At 47.6% G+C, this 13,155-nt stretch overlaps 1 protein-coding gene across 2 annotated transcripts in view; it reads left to right on the forward strand.

Moving 5' to 3' along the window:
- Positions 1–12,450, forward strand: part of MAP2K4 (mitogen-activated protein kinase kinase 4) — a 66,217-nt gene extending 53,767 nt beyond the window's left edge. For both annotated transcript variants that reach the window (XM_058852112.1, XM_058852113.1), the window contains 7 exons: positions 3,600–3,719; positions 4,465–4,516; positions 4,923–5,050; positions 9,049–9,126; positions 10,033–10,181; positions 10,682–10,727; positions 11,501–12,450. In XM_058852112.1, coding sequence (XP_058708095.1) covers positions 3,600–3,719; positions 4,465–4,516; positions 4,923–5,050; positions 9,049–9,126; positions 10,033–10,181; positions 10,682–10,727; positions 11,501–11,614 — 687 coding nt within the window. In that variant the 3' untranslated portion in view covers positions 11,615–12,450. The remainder of the gene's footprint in view (positions 1–3,599; positions 3,720–4,464; positions 4,517–4,922; positions 5,051–9,048; positions 9,127–10,032; positions 10,182–10,681; positions 10,728–11,500) is intronic.
- The last annotated feature ends 705 nt before the right edge of the window (positions 12,451–13,155 follow it).

Below are 13,155 nucleotides of genomic sequence, written 5' to 3' on the forward strand. Positions count from 1 at the left end.
CATGTTGATTGCCAGGTACAGGACCTTGCTTCAGCTCATTTGCACTCACTAGATGAGATTAAATTCCCTGGTCAATGAAACAAGAACAAAGCTGAAAGAGTGTAAGATGGTGTTTCAGTCTGTGCAGTCAGGGACTTCAGTGCACCGTGGCCAGGACATGGTTTGCTTTCTGGGCTGCAAGCACATGTTACCAGCTCATGTTCAATTTTTCATCCACCACTATCTCCCAGCCCTTCTCCTCAGGGCTGCTCTCAATCCCATCATGGGAATCACTGGTGAGTGCCCTGACCCAAGTGTAGGATCTTACACTTGTTGAACTTTGTGGGGTTCCCACTGGCCCCAGGAGACCAGCTGGTTTTTCCATATTGCACCCAGGAGAGCCCAGTCCTGCTATTGCACACAGAGCTGTCCACATCGGCCATCAGAGATGTGATTGAAGAGGATCTGGCTGCTCATGCTTGTGTGTTTCTTCTCAAGGCTGTACTTGCTAGATGGGGGAAGAAAAAAAAAAAAAGGTTGATTGAGGGGTGTTCTGCAAACATTTCACTTGAGTCTCTTCTTGTGAGAACAGAGGAGCTGTGGGCTGAGCCCACAGGGCTGCACTGGGACCCCCAAGACTTTGGCCCTGAGCGTAGCTGCTTTAAGAGGTTTTTAGGTCTGGAAAACAGATGGTCTTCTTTTCTTGCCTGTCTGCTACAAGCTTTACAGCTGCTCTGGTTTGAAACATTACCTGTAAAGCTGTGAATGTCTGGGTAGTTACCATGACCACACTAGTGGCTCTTCAAAGTACCTGTTCTGATTGTGTTTCTTTTTGAAAGGGGAAGAGGAAAAGAGCCTTATCTGACTAGGAAACTCAGGAGTGACTCCTACACAGTGCAAGTGTAGTTGAGCCAAGTTTAAACCAACAAGTTCAATACTTGATAAAATTATTCAATGAAAAATTCATTGCAAGTTGCAGAACATACCTAGGGAGCCGGGTAAGTCAGCCCATGGGGAACTTGTGCTGGCAGGAGAGAAGAGCTGGGATGGATGTGTTGGTAGCACAGTGCTGGCTGCTGTGAATTGCTGACATGCCTTGCTCAGTTGTTTGATCTCTTTGCTGTTGATGCACCTTACACTGTTTTTATGGAAATCCTTGCCTGTGCTGCCATTCCTGAGCACATCTGTCCCCATTGTCAGTCCCTGGTCTGTAGGAAATATGTCCTGTGTGCCACATAAATATCTACTGGTGGTGGTGACATTTGTCAGTGTCTCTCACTGGTGTAGCTGCAGCTTGCATAAAGAGCTGGCTGCCCCTGCAGTGAGCAGATGTGATAAATCTTCAGCATTTGCATCATAGAGTGGTGGGTGTTGGCAGGGACCTCTGAGGTCACGTTTTCCAGCCCCCATCATCAAGTGGGGCCACTTGACCAGGACTTCATCCAAATAGCTTTTGATTCTCTCCAGGGATAGAGTCTCCACAGTCTCCTGGGGCCACCTGTGCCAGTGGTTAATCCTCCTCACAAAAAGTGTTCCCTCACGTTCAGAGGGAACCTCCAGTGTGTTCTTTCCTGATGAGCTGCACTCCAGATGAGTGACATCTTTGTGACACCTGCTCCCTTGTCAATGGCAATGCTCTGGATTGAGAAGCTGAAGCAGCTCCATTGCTTGTGAAGTGGTTTTTGTGTCTGTCCTGGACAGGGATATTTTGAATTAAATGCACAGGGTGTTCCTGGACATTTTTTTGGAATGTCTACAAGATGTGCATTAGCATCTGGTAATCTAATACCCAGTAAGGACTAAAATGCATTCTTTGGAAGAATAACTCTAGGAGGAAGAGAAAGTTGAAGCACTTTTGTCATTTTATCATCAGAAATCAAGCTGACCTAAAAGGCAAAATTTAAAGTGAAACTTTCATTAGGGTGGTTTTGTCCTCACAGTTCTCAGTGGAGTAGGACTTGCCCATGTGCATCAGTGCTTCTTGGTGTTTGGTCAGGGAGACAGCTGAGTCCCCATTGCCCAGTCAGTCTTCCTTTTTCTTCCCATTCAAATTCACCAGTTTGCCAACAGGTAAGGCTCTCCAAGTCCCAGGAAGAGTTAGCCTGTAGAGTTTTGGATCTTGCCACCAGCTTTAAGGACGCTGTGTAGTGGAAAAGGCCTGTTACCTTTTTCCTTTGATCTTGCTGATGTGAATTCATGTAGGTCAGGTAGGTTTTTATATTATCAGATCAATAAATGCCCCCATTCAGGAGTTCTGTATGGCATCTACTTCAGGAGACCAGTAAACCAGGTCTTTCCTTGGGTCCTTTTGATCATGAAAAAGTTTTTTTTTACGCTTAAAAATCACCATTGGATAGAAATTTGTTGTACTTCTTTGAAGTTTCGGTACCATACCCATCCCAACCTGTGATGCAGAGTGTGAATGAAGCCTTTGTTATGGTAATGGCTCTGCTCAAATGTTGTTCACTTGGTTTGTTTTGCTGTCCAAACACCAGCTCTTGTAGCCTGGCAATGGAAGCCACTCACAGTACTGGTGCAATTGGACATAAATACCTGGCTGCAGGCGATCAGTGGCATTCTGGCTCTCTAGAACCAGTCCAATCCCCCATGGTCTCAGTACAGTAGCCCAGCCCTGTCTCAATTTTTTTATAAATCTGGTCAAAACAGAAGCAGTTTTTGAATGATCCTGTAGCCAGTAGAACCAGTCCATGAGAGAGAGGCTGCTCTCACTACAGATGGCTCATAAAGCTCTGGTGGGCTTCCAGTCTCACTTGATTTATGCACATCACTGTCTGTGGGGCCACACTGCCTGCCCTGAGCCACTCTCCATCAAATGGGAGTGCTTCACCTGCACTTTGTTTTCATTGCTAGTGCGGAAAAGAGAAATTGTCTACGTGTATTGCCCAATTTCATTTCTCTAGTTTAAATCTGACCAGTTCCTTAGCCAACTTCCTCCATAGCCACCCTTTGGTCTGTAGCAGCCCAGGTTCACCTTTTTCCAGGTCTCCTGAACTGTGCTGGTTATGCCCTTGTCCTGCTGTGCTGCTCTGGCCTTTTTCACTGTGATGTCCCTGCTTCCTTGTCTGTCACAGCACTTACTCCATCAAAAGATTGGTTTTTTTGGGTGAAATGAGAGTTTTCTGGGCTCAGGCCTTGTAACAGCCCTTGAGAGGATGACATCAGCTCCTGCTCTGCCTTGAGCTGATGTGAAAAGCCTGATGCCAAATGAGCAGCATAAACTGGAGCTGCCTGTGGCTGTAAACCAAAGCCTTCTTCCCCAGCTAGCCAGCTCTTCCTAGGAAAGCAGCTCCCCTCTTCTGGGTGTTCCACTGTGCTTGCAGCCTTCTGGAGAACAGAACCATGTGTGAGGCTTGGATTCATCTGGGTTCAAGCATCTAAACTGTAATGTTTGGTGTGAGCTGGGCAGGTAAATACCTCTACTGTGAATGGGAGCAAGTCTTTCATTGCTAAAAAAAATCAAGCTGAATTCCATCCTTTCTATCAAATGCATGCTGCTGTTAATGTATTTCATAGGATTCAACAGGTCTCTGTGTGCTCTCTGGATCTGTGTTTCTCATTTTTATCTCAACATAGTAACACACAATATTTTCTCTTTCCAGGGTGACTGTTGGATCTGTATGGAGCTCATGTCTACCTCGTTTGATAAGTTTTACAAATATGTATATAGTGTATTAGATGATGTTATTCCAGAAGAAATCTTAGGCAAAATCACTTTAGCTGTGAGTATTTCGTTAAAACTTTCTCTTGAAGATAATTGAAAAGTTCAGATCCTTGTTCAGATCACATTCCATGTGAAAAACTGGTTGGTCTGTGGAGCAGAATTGCTGTTGCTGTTTGCACCACACTGGGAATGGTTCTTAGTGTGCTCATGACTTTCCCACAGTGTATTGCATGGTGTAAAAGGAGGTCCTGGGGTCAGTAATCAGTTCATAAACAGACCCCAGGACCAGCTTCCTTCTCTGCTTGAATGGGAGCACCAGCAGCACAGGCACCAGCCCAGACCAGAGAAGCTTCTGGCAGTCTTGTGCAAAGGCTCCCAAAAGCACTGGAGAACCTGGCTGATGTTTTCTTGGTATAACCTGGAAGTTCTGGCCTAATGAAAAGTCAGGTAATTGAAACAGTTGTGACTTACTGAAAAAAATACAGCATAGGGATTGAAATAAGTTATTGCTTAGAATAATTAACATCAGAGATTGTTGTTTCCACCCCTTACTCCCCTCTCCCAGAGTGGGATCTTTGCAGGTCACAGGGGATGTATGCTCACTTAAGCCCATACTCTCTCTTATATCACCTTCTGTTTGCAGAAAAGGTTCAGAGAAAAATACTGTTATTACGTGGCATATTATAGCATTGATATTTCAAGGTATTAAATGCTTTTTACCCCTGTTCTTGGAGTTCCAAAAATTTAATAATCACAGGACTCTTACGACATCTGCTTATTTTTCATCTATTTTTCTTTCCTAGACTGTGAAAGCACTAAACCACTTAAAAGAAAACTTGAAAATCATTCACAGAGGTGAGTTCCTCGTGTCTTTTTTTAAGTTTATACTTTTTCTTCTTCTCCATTAAAATAATTGCAAGGATTGTTAGCAGCCCTTGGTTCACTCAGTGTAAGCAGGGCACCTGTTACCGCCATGAGTCTGAGTTCAGGTTTTGAATGAGTGTCCCAGTGTCTGTTCTGTTGCCCTTTCAGCCTGTGTTTTTCCATGTAAGTGATTTCAGGGTGTTTGGGCATCTGCTTCTGCCTTTGGGCACGTGGCATCTCCAGGGCTGGCTCCATCCCCTCGTGCTCCCGTGCAGGATCCGGTGCCAAAGGTGATGGCGACGGCGCGGCGCTGCCGGCCTCGATCCTCTGCAGCTGCTCTGCTTGAAATTGAAACCTCCAGCCGTGACTTACTGCTTTAAATTTCTTTCTCCTGCAGACATCAAACCTTCCAATATTCTTCTGGACAGAAATGGAAATATTAAACTCTGTGACTTTGGCATTAGCGGACAGCTCGTGGACTCCATTGCCAAAACGCGGGACGCAGGGTGCCGGCCGTACATGGCGGTGAGTGGGATGAGCCCTGGGCTCTGTGGGATCTCACCCTCCCCATTATCAGCCTGTTTCCTGTGGGATGAACACCCCTTTCCTGGATGAAACTGAGCTCTGGATGGAGTGCTGCTGTGGCAGTCACATCCAGGCTGTGGCAAAGTGACCAAATTGCTGTTTTTTTGCTGGGTTCCTCTGCTGCTGCCAAGGCTGTGGTGCTGGAGTGGAGGGGAGCTCTGTGCCCTCCAGCAGCTCCAGAACACCATTGCCCAGGGCTGCAGGGCTTGTCTTGGTCTGCAAGAAATCCATTTGCTCTGGTAAGATTATGTCACAGGAGTTATTGCAGAGCAGAATTACAGTGATTTTTGTAAACCACTTTAATTCCAAAGTGTGCCAGAACTTCATTCCAGGAGAATGTGATTCTGGAGAGCAGCAGTAGCAGAGCAGCTGTGTGGAAATTGCTGGGGCTGAGTTGTGGCTCCTGGGAGTCTGTCCTGCTTGTTTGCTGCCCTCCCCCTCCCAGAGAGAAAAGCTGCAGTGGTGATTTTGGAAGCTGTCTGAGGTTTTTAAACACTTCAGAGCTTCAGGGTGCTTTGAAAATGCATCTCTGTTCTCACATGAACCTTTTGCAGGGAGCTGTGTGCCTGCTGCTGTTCATATAACTTTAATTTTAGTGCCTGTCTTGAATTTTGGTTATATATTTATGGCTCTGTATGCTGAAAAATACTGTTTTCTGAACTTTTTATCTACCACCAAGTAGAAAAAAGGAAAATATCTCTCTTTTAAGATATGGTTCCCATCTGGCTCAGGCCATGGCTCTCAGATGGCTTTTCTCTGGCTGTGGTGTCCTGTCCAGGCAAAACCTGTCTGCCCTGACTCTGATCTTTGAGCCATGGGTAGGTGGTTAGCTCTGCTCAGGCTGTTGGTGCAGTTATGCCATGACAGTTCCTGAGATGTCTGTAAATAGCTGCAGTGCTCCTTTTCCCCTGGGGTGTAGGTGGGTCAGTGCTTCCATAGCCCTTTGGTTTTCCTTTTTCCTGTCTGTCTGTGATTTGTGCAGCTCCATCAGCAGCTCCAAACTTGGGTGGACTTTTAAGTGAGCAAAAGTGTTGCAGTTTGGTTTGTGTTTTTCAGAGCTTTGGCAGGGCACAGGGTTTGTGGGGCAGCCAGCAGCTGGCAAGGGATGTGGGAGATGATTGGCCTCTTCCCTGCTGCTCTGCAGCCTCCTTTCCAAGTACATGAGCATTTCCACGTATCAGGGAGCCTGGGAAATGGGGAGATGTCCCCAGTGTGCAGGCACATCTGCCAGCTATTTCTCCAAGCCAGCAGAGGCTGATGCCTGAAGAGATGCTGTGATCAAACTGGATATACCTGGGAAGGACTCAGGCTGCCACACTCCTCTCAAAAGGAAAATAGTATTTTTTTTAGTGTAAAATAGGCCAAGAGTAGTAGCTCTGTTCAGCCAGGGAAGCTCTGCTGGGTGCTTTTCCCTGATGATAGTGTCTCGTTTTGCAAGGCCCACCAACCCCATGGCACTTGCCCCCTGAAGGAACCCACATAGCTGTTGGTAACAATGACCCTGGATGTCAGCCAGTCTGGCTGGGAGCACTCTGAGGAGGCAGCAGGAGCCATGTCCAGCTGCCAAGCAAGTGCTGTGTGCTTGAACCAAAATTGTTGGAGCTGTCACAGCGAGTGGCGCCTCAGCCTTGGAGCTGTGGTGCTGAGAGGTTGTTTTGCTTTTGGCTTTCAGCTCCTCCACCATTGTTACAGTGAGCAAAGGCCTGTAAATGTTGGTACCTCGTGTTCTCTGAAGGAAAGAAAGGCAGGACTGAGTTCCCAGGCAGCTGCTGGCCCTGGAGCAGCCTGGGCTGTTCTGGACCCTCCTCACCCATGCCCTGTGCTGGTGCCAGCGCTGGGGTTTGCTCCAGGTGAAGTTCCACAGCCTTCACCCAGCAGTGGGTGCTGCTGGCCAGCCCTGCATCCTCCCTGAGTGCTGCTCCCTGTGCTCCCTGCCTTGTCTCTGGCTGTGTGGATGCTGCTGGGAGTGGGCTCTGTGTGCCATGCTGGAGCTCTGGTGGCCTTTGTGACATTGCTGGTTTTTGCCTTCTGAATGCCCCAGTGAACCCAGTGCCCGTGTCAGAGAGGAAGGGTGAGACTGAAGTGCTTGGTTTAGGGAGGTGCAGACCCAGCCAGCGTGAGGATGGATGTCCTGCCCTGCCCTGCTCCTTCAAGGCCTCCAGGAGTGGATTGTGATGGTGTCACCTCCATCCTTGGTCACTCAGGTCCTTTTCCCAAGTTAGCTTGGAGCCTCTGGCTGCAAACTTCTCACTTCTCCTTGAAGGTGGACAGTTGCTGCTGGCCTTGCTGTCAGGGTCAGCTGGATGTCTTGTGTCCAGGTGGTTCAGGCAGAGATCAGGCTGTGTATGGCTGTGTTTGTATAGCTGGGGTTTGGAAGAGAGGGAGGATCTGTTGTGCCCACTGCTCATTTTCCAGTCAAGATGTTGGTGCTCAGGTGGATGCTGAACTGGAGAAGCCCTGTGGCAGCATGTACCCTTCTCTGATGCATCCATACCCTGTCCCTTCACCCCATCAGCACATCCAGAGATGGGTCTGCACCTCAGCCTTTTCCTTTCCTGCTTGCACTTGGCACCAGAAGGACACCTGGGCTGGGCTGGGCTTTGTCTGCAGCCCTCGCTCCAGGTCCCCAGAGTGTGACATGGTGACTCTTCCTTGCTTGGTGTTAATTGCTCCCATGTGATCTACATGGAAAATTCTCAGCATTCTTCCTGCTCTGTATTTAGATGGGATTTATTTTGGTCTGTCCTGCTTTCCCTTTAACTGTGCCACCATGGTCTAGGGCCAAATCCCCATTCAGTCACAGGAGCAGGGTGCCCCTCATGGGTGCCTGAGACAACCAGTGCCACCCATCCCACCAGTCCCTTAGAGCAGATTGGCCCTGCCCAGAGCAGCAGCTCCCCTTGCAAGTTCCCTCCTTCATCTGCAGCCTGGCACCCTGGCTCTGCACTGTGTTCTGAGCTGGTCCATCCCTGGTGGCAGCTTCCAGACATCATGGTGTGTCCCCAGTAGAGTTCAGGGCTGGGCCACCTGCTGCTGCACTTCTCAGCTGCATTTCAATGGAATTCTATTAAAATGTAGCTTACAAAACAACCAGGGCTTTCAGAGTACTTCCTGTACCCCACAATTTAGAATTTATTGCTATGTAGGTATCTTTAGTATTGTTGTAGTCAAAACTGAATGAGAGCATGTTTATTTTGACATGTTAATTACTATATTTTTAACTAAAAAAGGCAGACTGAGGTTTCTTACAAAGATGACATGCAAGGCATGAAGATGTTTTTTGCTGGCTCACCTCTCTGGGTAACTTGCTCTTAGGTGTGAATCACCCATGTCTGGCTCAATATTGCTTTCTATGAAAGACATTTTGGATGTCTTAAAGCCTTGTAACATCATAGTTGCCTTTAAGGGATGATTAAAACCATGTTCAGAGGAGCTTTTCTTAAAGCACCTTGTTTTTATTAGTTTCTTAGTAGCTGGTTGGGGAGAAGAGTTCTGGTAGATGCTGCTAAGCCTCACTCCCCAGGGTGGTGGATGAGATGTTGATTCCAGTTCTCACAATCCCTTGGGAACAACTTGGCTGTGAAAACAGAGAAAGTGAGACTTCGTGTTAAAGAGATCCCAAACTTGAACAAAACTAAATAAATAAGACAGTCACAGTTATTCAAGGTGTTTGTGCAAAAGGAAGAAATATCTGAAGCATTGGACTGTGATAAGTTGCCATTTCTGATCGCCTTTTACACTGCACCTCCATAAAATCCATAAAAAATCCATAAAAAAGTGTTTTAAGTGATTCCTTATGATGTTTCTCTGCTGGGGTTGGATGGCTGCCCTGGCCACAGGTTTTCCTCTGGAGCTGTGCCAGGCTCAGAGTTCTTTTAGGTTTGCAGATGCTTCTCATTGCACAGCACAGAGCTTGACTGCTCCTTGTTGCGTTTCAGCCGGAGAGGATAGATCCCAGCGCGTCCAGGCAAGGCTACGACGTGCGCTCGGACGTCTGGAGCTTGGGGATTACATTGGTAAGTGAGGGGCTTTGCAGTGTGGGCAGCACAGCCCAGCTCCTTGCTGTGTTGTGGTTGAAGTGGGCCCTTCCTGGATCAGGCACAACTGGGATGCTTTCCACTAAATGGTTCCCCCTCTCTCTCTCTCTCTGTTTTTGCAGAGAGCAAGATGTGAGCAGGGAAGAGGCGTTGGGTTGTAAATTTATTTTGTGTTCAGAATCTGAGATGAGGGTGCTGAGTGTGGTGGTGCAGAGCAGAGCACCCAGCCTGTGTGAATCAGCCTCTGACAGCCCTGGCAGCTGCTGTGCTTTGGCTGCATAGAGACTTTGGTTAATCCTGGATTCTGGGATTCTGATTCCTCACTGGCTTTAACCACAGCACTGCTAGCTGCACACATTGATACAGTGACAAGCTCTTACTTTCTCCAGGTTCTGAAGCAGAAGTGAAAGCAGAAGAAATTAAGTATGGACCAGGAGGTTCTGTTTTCACCACTGATGTTTAGAAAAACTCATTTTCATTATCCTGCGAGGAGCAGGGAATTGAATTCAGGGATCCTTATGGGTCCTCTCCAACTTGAGGGATCATGTGATTGTGTTACTCTAATCTGTTCTTATCCATTTTCCCTAGTGGTTGTTAGGATGCTTGGGAAGGGATTGGAGGATTTTGCTCTCCCACACTGATTTGTTTTATATTCAGTAGAGGAGCAGACATGGCTGGCAAGGAAACCTGGTCAGGGTAAATCTGGCCCTCACACAGGCAGCAGAACTCACTGCTGGCTAAAACCTTCCCCCTGTTTAGAATCATGCAGGGAATAGGATGAAGAATCTCACCTCAGTCTTTCTTCTGGGGGGGTTCAAGGCTGTTGCAGACATTTTTTTTTTCCCTGATGTAAACCTGCCTGGTGCTGTTGCTGTCTCCCTGCAGTACGAGCTGGCCACGGGGCGATTCCCCTACCCCAAGTGGAACAGTGTGTTTGACCAGTTGACACAAGTAGTGAAAGGAGACCCACCACAGCTGAGTAACTCAGAGGAAAGGGAGTTTTCCCCAAGTTTCATCAACTTCGTCAACTTGTGGTGAGTTGTGTGCTGCTGAAAGCACTTGGGGTTGGCTCGTTTTGTTGGCTGGTGTTTGGCACGGGTCATGTGTCCAGCACTTCTGGCTTCTTCTCACATTCTTGCACCATCATAACAGGGAGGACCTCTCATTTTAGTGGTTTGGAGGTGATGGGGCATTTGTCTGGGTTGGGACTGAAGGGCAGACCTTGGAAACTGCTCTTGAGGAAAGGAATTAGAAGAAAACCTCTGAGATGCTGTGCTGGAGAGGCACAGTAAGGAGGGAGGTTTGTGTCAGACACATCCCCAGCCCCTGCCTGCACAGCTGGGATGGCTGCAAGGGAGGGAAGGAGGGAAGGAAGTTACTCCTATGGTCACTCACAGTACAAGGATGGGTTTTCCAGAAAACCAAAGGTGGTGAGTCCCACTGTGACAGCATCACATCCTGTAAAAGTTTGTTTGATGTCTGTAACATTTTCCCTGATCCCACATTCTCCTAATTATCTTTATGCTTTCTTTAGCCTTACAAAGGACGAGTCCAAAAGGCCAAAGTACAAAGAGCTTCTGGTGAGTTGTCAGTGCTGCATCTTTCAATGGCTCCAACACACAGCTCACATGGGGCTGGGCTCAGGCAGAAGTGAGATCTGAAGGAGCAGAACCCTGGAGCTGGGCAGCAGCAGGGCCTGTTGTGGTGGGGGTGCTAAAGGGGAGAGGGCAGCAATGCTTTTGGCATGGATCAGCCACATGTGGCAGCTGTGCACCTTCAAGGAGCTCTGGACACCTGGAAGGCACCTCTTAGAGGCTGTGCTTCCACAGTCAGCCCTGTGGTTTTACATCACCTGATGTGAAAGGGGTTTGCCTGATGTCCTGGCCCAGAACCTCTCTGATGTTATGTCCCAGCTGCTCTGATCTGGGTCTGGCCAGTGCTACCTGCTGGGCAGAGCAGAGGGGTCAGGGCTCAGGAGAGCAGAGCTTGGGTTTGATCTCTCCAAGATCCCTGTCACTCCTGTCACTCTCCCCAGTGTGACAATGCTGCTGATGAAACCTCTCCTCAAAGTATTTCAGTAAATGTCAGTGCTACAGAGGAGCTGCTGATGCTGCACCCTCAGTCCCTCCTCCCTGTCAGCTCCTGACACTCTGGAGTCCTGTCCTGCCTCAGTAACCTCCCAGGTTAAAGACATGGATTCCCAATGTGGAAAAGCCACAGACCAGGCTGTCCTGGTGTTCTACAGCCACCACAAAGCATATTCTTGCACCAGACAAATTCACCTGCTCAGTTTTTATCTGAGGAGCACATGCCAGGAGGGTGACTGTAACTGTTGTTTTTTATCTGCTTCCAGAAACATCCCTTCATCCTGATGTATGAGGAACGCACAGTGGATGTTGCATGCTATGTTTGTAAAATCCTGGATCAAATGCCAGCAACTCCCAGCTCTCCAATGTACGTGGATTGATACTGCTGCTACATCAAACTCTAGAAAAAGGGCTGAGAGAAAACAAGCTGTAAAGAATTTTCATCACATATTGCAGTGTTTTTAATGCTCGCCCAGACACCATGTGCAATAATATTGGTGTTATTTCCATCCTGTCTGTATACTGTTGTCACATATAAAGTGCATCCCTGTAATACCTGATCACACAGTGTTAGTGTTGGTCACAGAGAGACCTCATCTTGCTCTTTTGTGGACATATTCATGAAATGTGGAAATAAGTACATTTATTTGTTGACTGTGATTGGATAGCACCTAAAATTCATTTCTAGACTCAAAACTCGGAGACTTCTCAGCAGCTACTGGAAAGATTTTTCTCTCAAACTCTTCCGATTGTTGTTTCAAGTAATAATAAAAAGCAAACAAACAAAAGTTAGGCGTTGTCTGTCTGAACATTAAGAGACTTTGCCTGGAGGGAGAAGAACTTGCTTAACCAACGAGATGCTTTGCCTTCTGGAGCTGGAAAGGCAAAGGAGAATTTTATTCTTCACAAAGTGCAATAGATTTACTGCTATGAAATTCTGTTGCTTTACAGTCGCAGTGTACTTTCTGGGGACAGTGTGTTCAGCTGAACTTCCTGTTAAAGAGAGATCATGTTAAATATAGTGAATATGTCTTTACCAAAAATATGTTGCGTTGAAAGAGGCTAACATTAAACTATTGAGATGGGACATAATGTATTCTTCCTCCTTTTACCAAGCCAGCCACTCTTCACTCTTAACTAGGTGTCCTGTAAATTGTTACCTGGTAAGATAAGACCTTTGACCTGAAGAATTATTAAACTACTTGATTGAATTTAACCTGCTTGTTGACCTGGTTTATAGTGCACAGTGCTCACCATCCACTGGCTTTGCTTTGCCTTCACCCAGTGCCATCCACAGAGGCTGCAGCTGCTGGAATGGGCCACCAGCTGATGATGGCTGGGAGTCCTGGCCAGTGTTTCTCGTGTTCCTGCTGTCCCCAGCCCTGCTGCTCGTGCCTGGGGCCCAACCCAGCCCCATGTCCCTGAGCTCCTGAGTCCAAACCTGAGCTCTTCCTTCTGGCCACTGCAGGCAGGATGGAGGGGTGGCCCTGGCTGCCACAGGGCTCTGTGCCCACCACACCCCACTGAGCTTGCTGGGGACAATTCACCACCACTGGAGACTGAACCTTTGCTGTGACCTCTACACTCCTGTGCTGCACCCAGAGCAAACCTCTTTGAGATTGTTGGGTGCAGAAGGAGATGAGGTGGAGATGAAGGAGCATCTAACTCCTCTCAGCTGGTCCAGCAAGGCCAGGCAAGCTGTTGTCTTCTGGTCCATTCCTGAGTGAAACTGCACATTTTCTGCTTGTTTAATTGACATGTTTTTCGAACATTATTTTTTCCCAAAACCTTTTCTTCCCCCCCAAATATTGCAGTTTTCAGGTGTTCAGTAGCACACCAGGGATAAAATGGAGGCTGCAGGGTCTCTGCTTTCCATTTTGAGCCGATTTAGATTCTTGGTAGGACTTCATCAGTGTTAGAG

The sequence above is a fragment of the Poecile atricapillus genome, chromosome 17 (assembly GCF_030490865.1).
Source record: "Poecile atricapillus isolate bPoeAtr1 chromosome 17, bPoeAtr1.hap1, whole genome shotgun sequence".
NCBI classification, from domain to species: Eukaryota; Metazoa; Chordata; class Aves; order Passeriformes; family Paridae; genus Poecile; species Poecile atricapillus.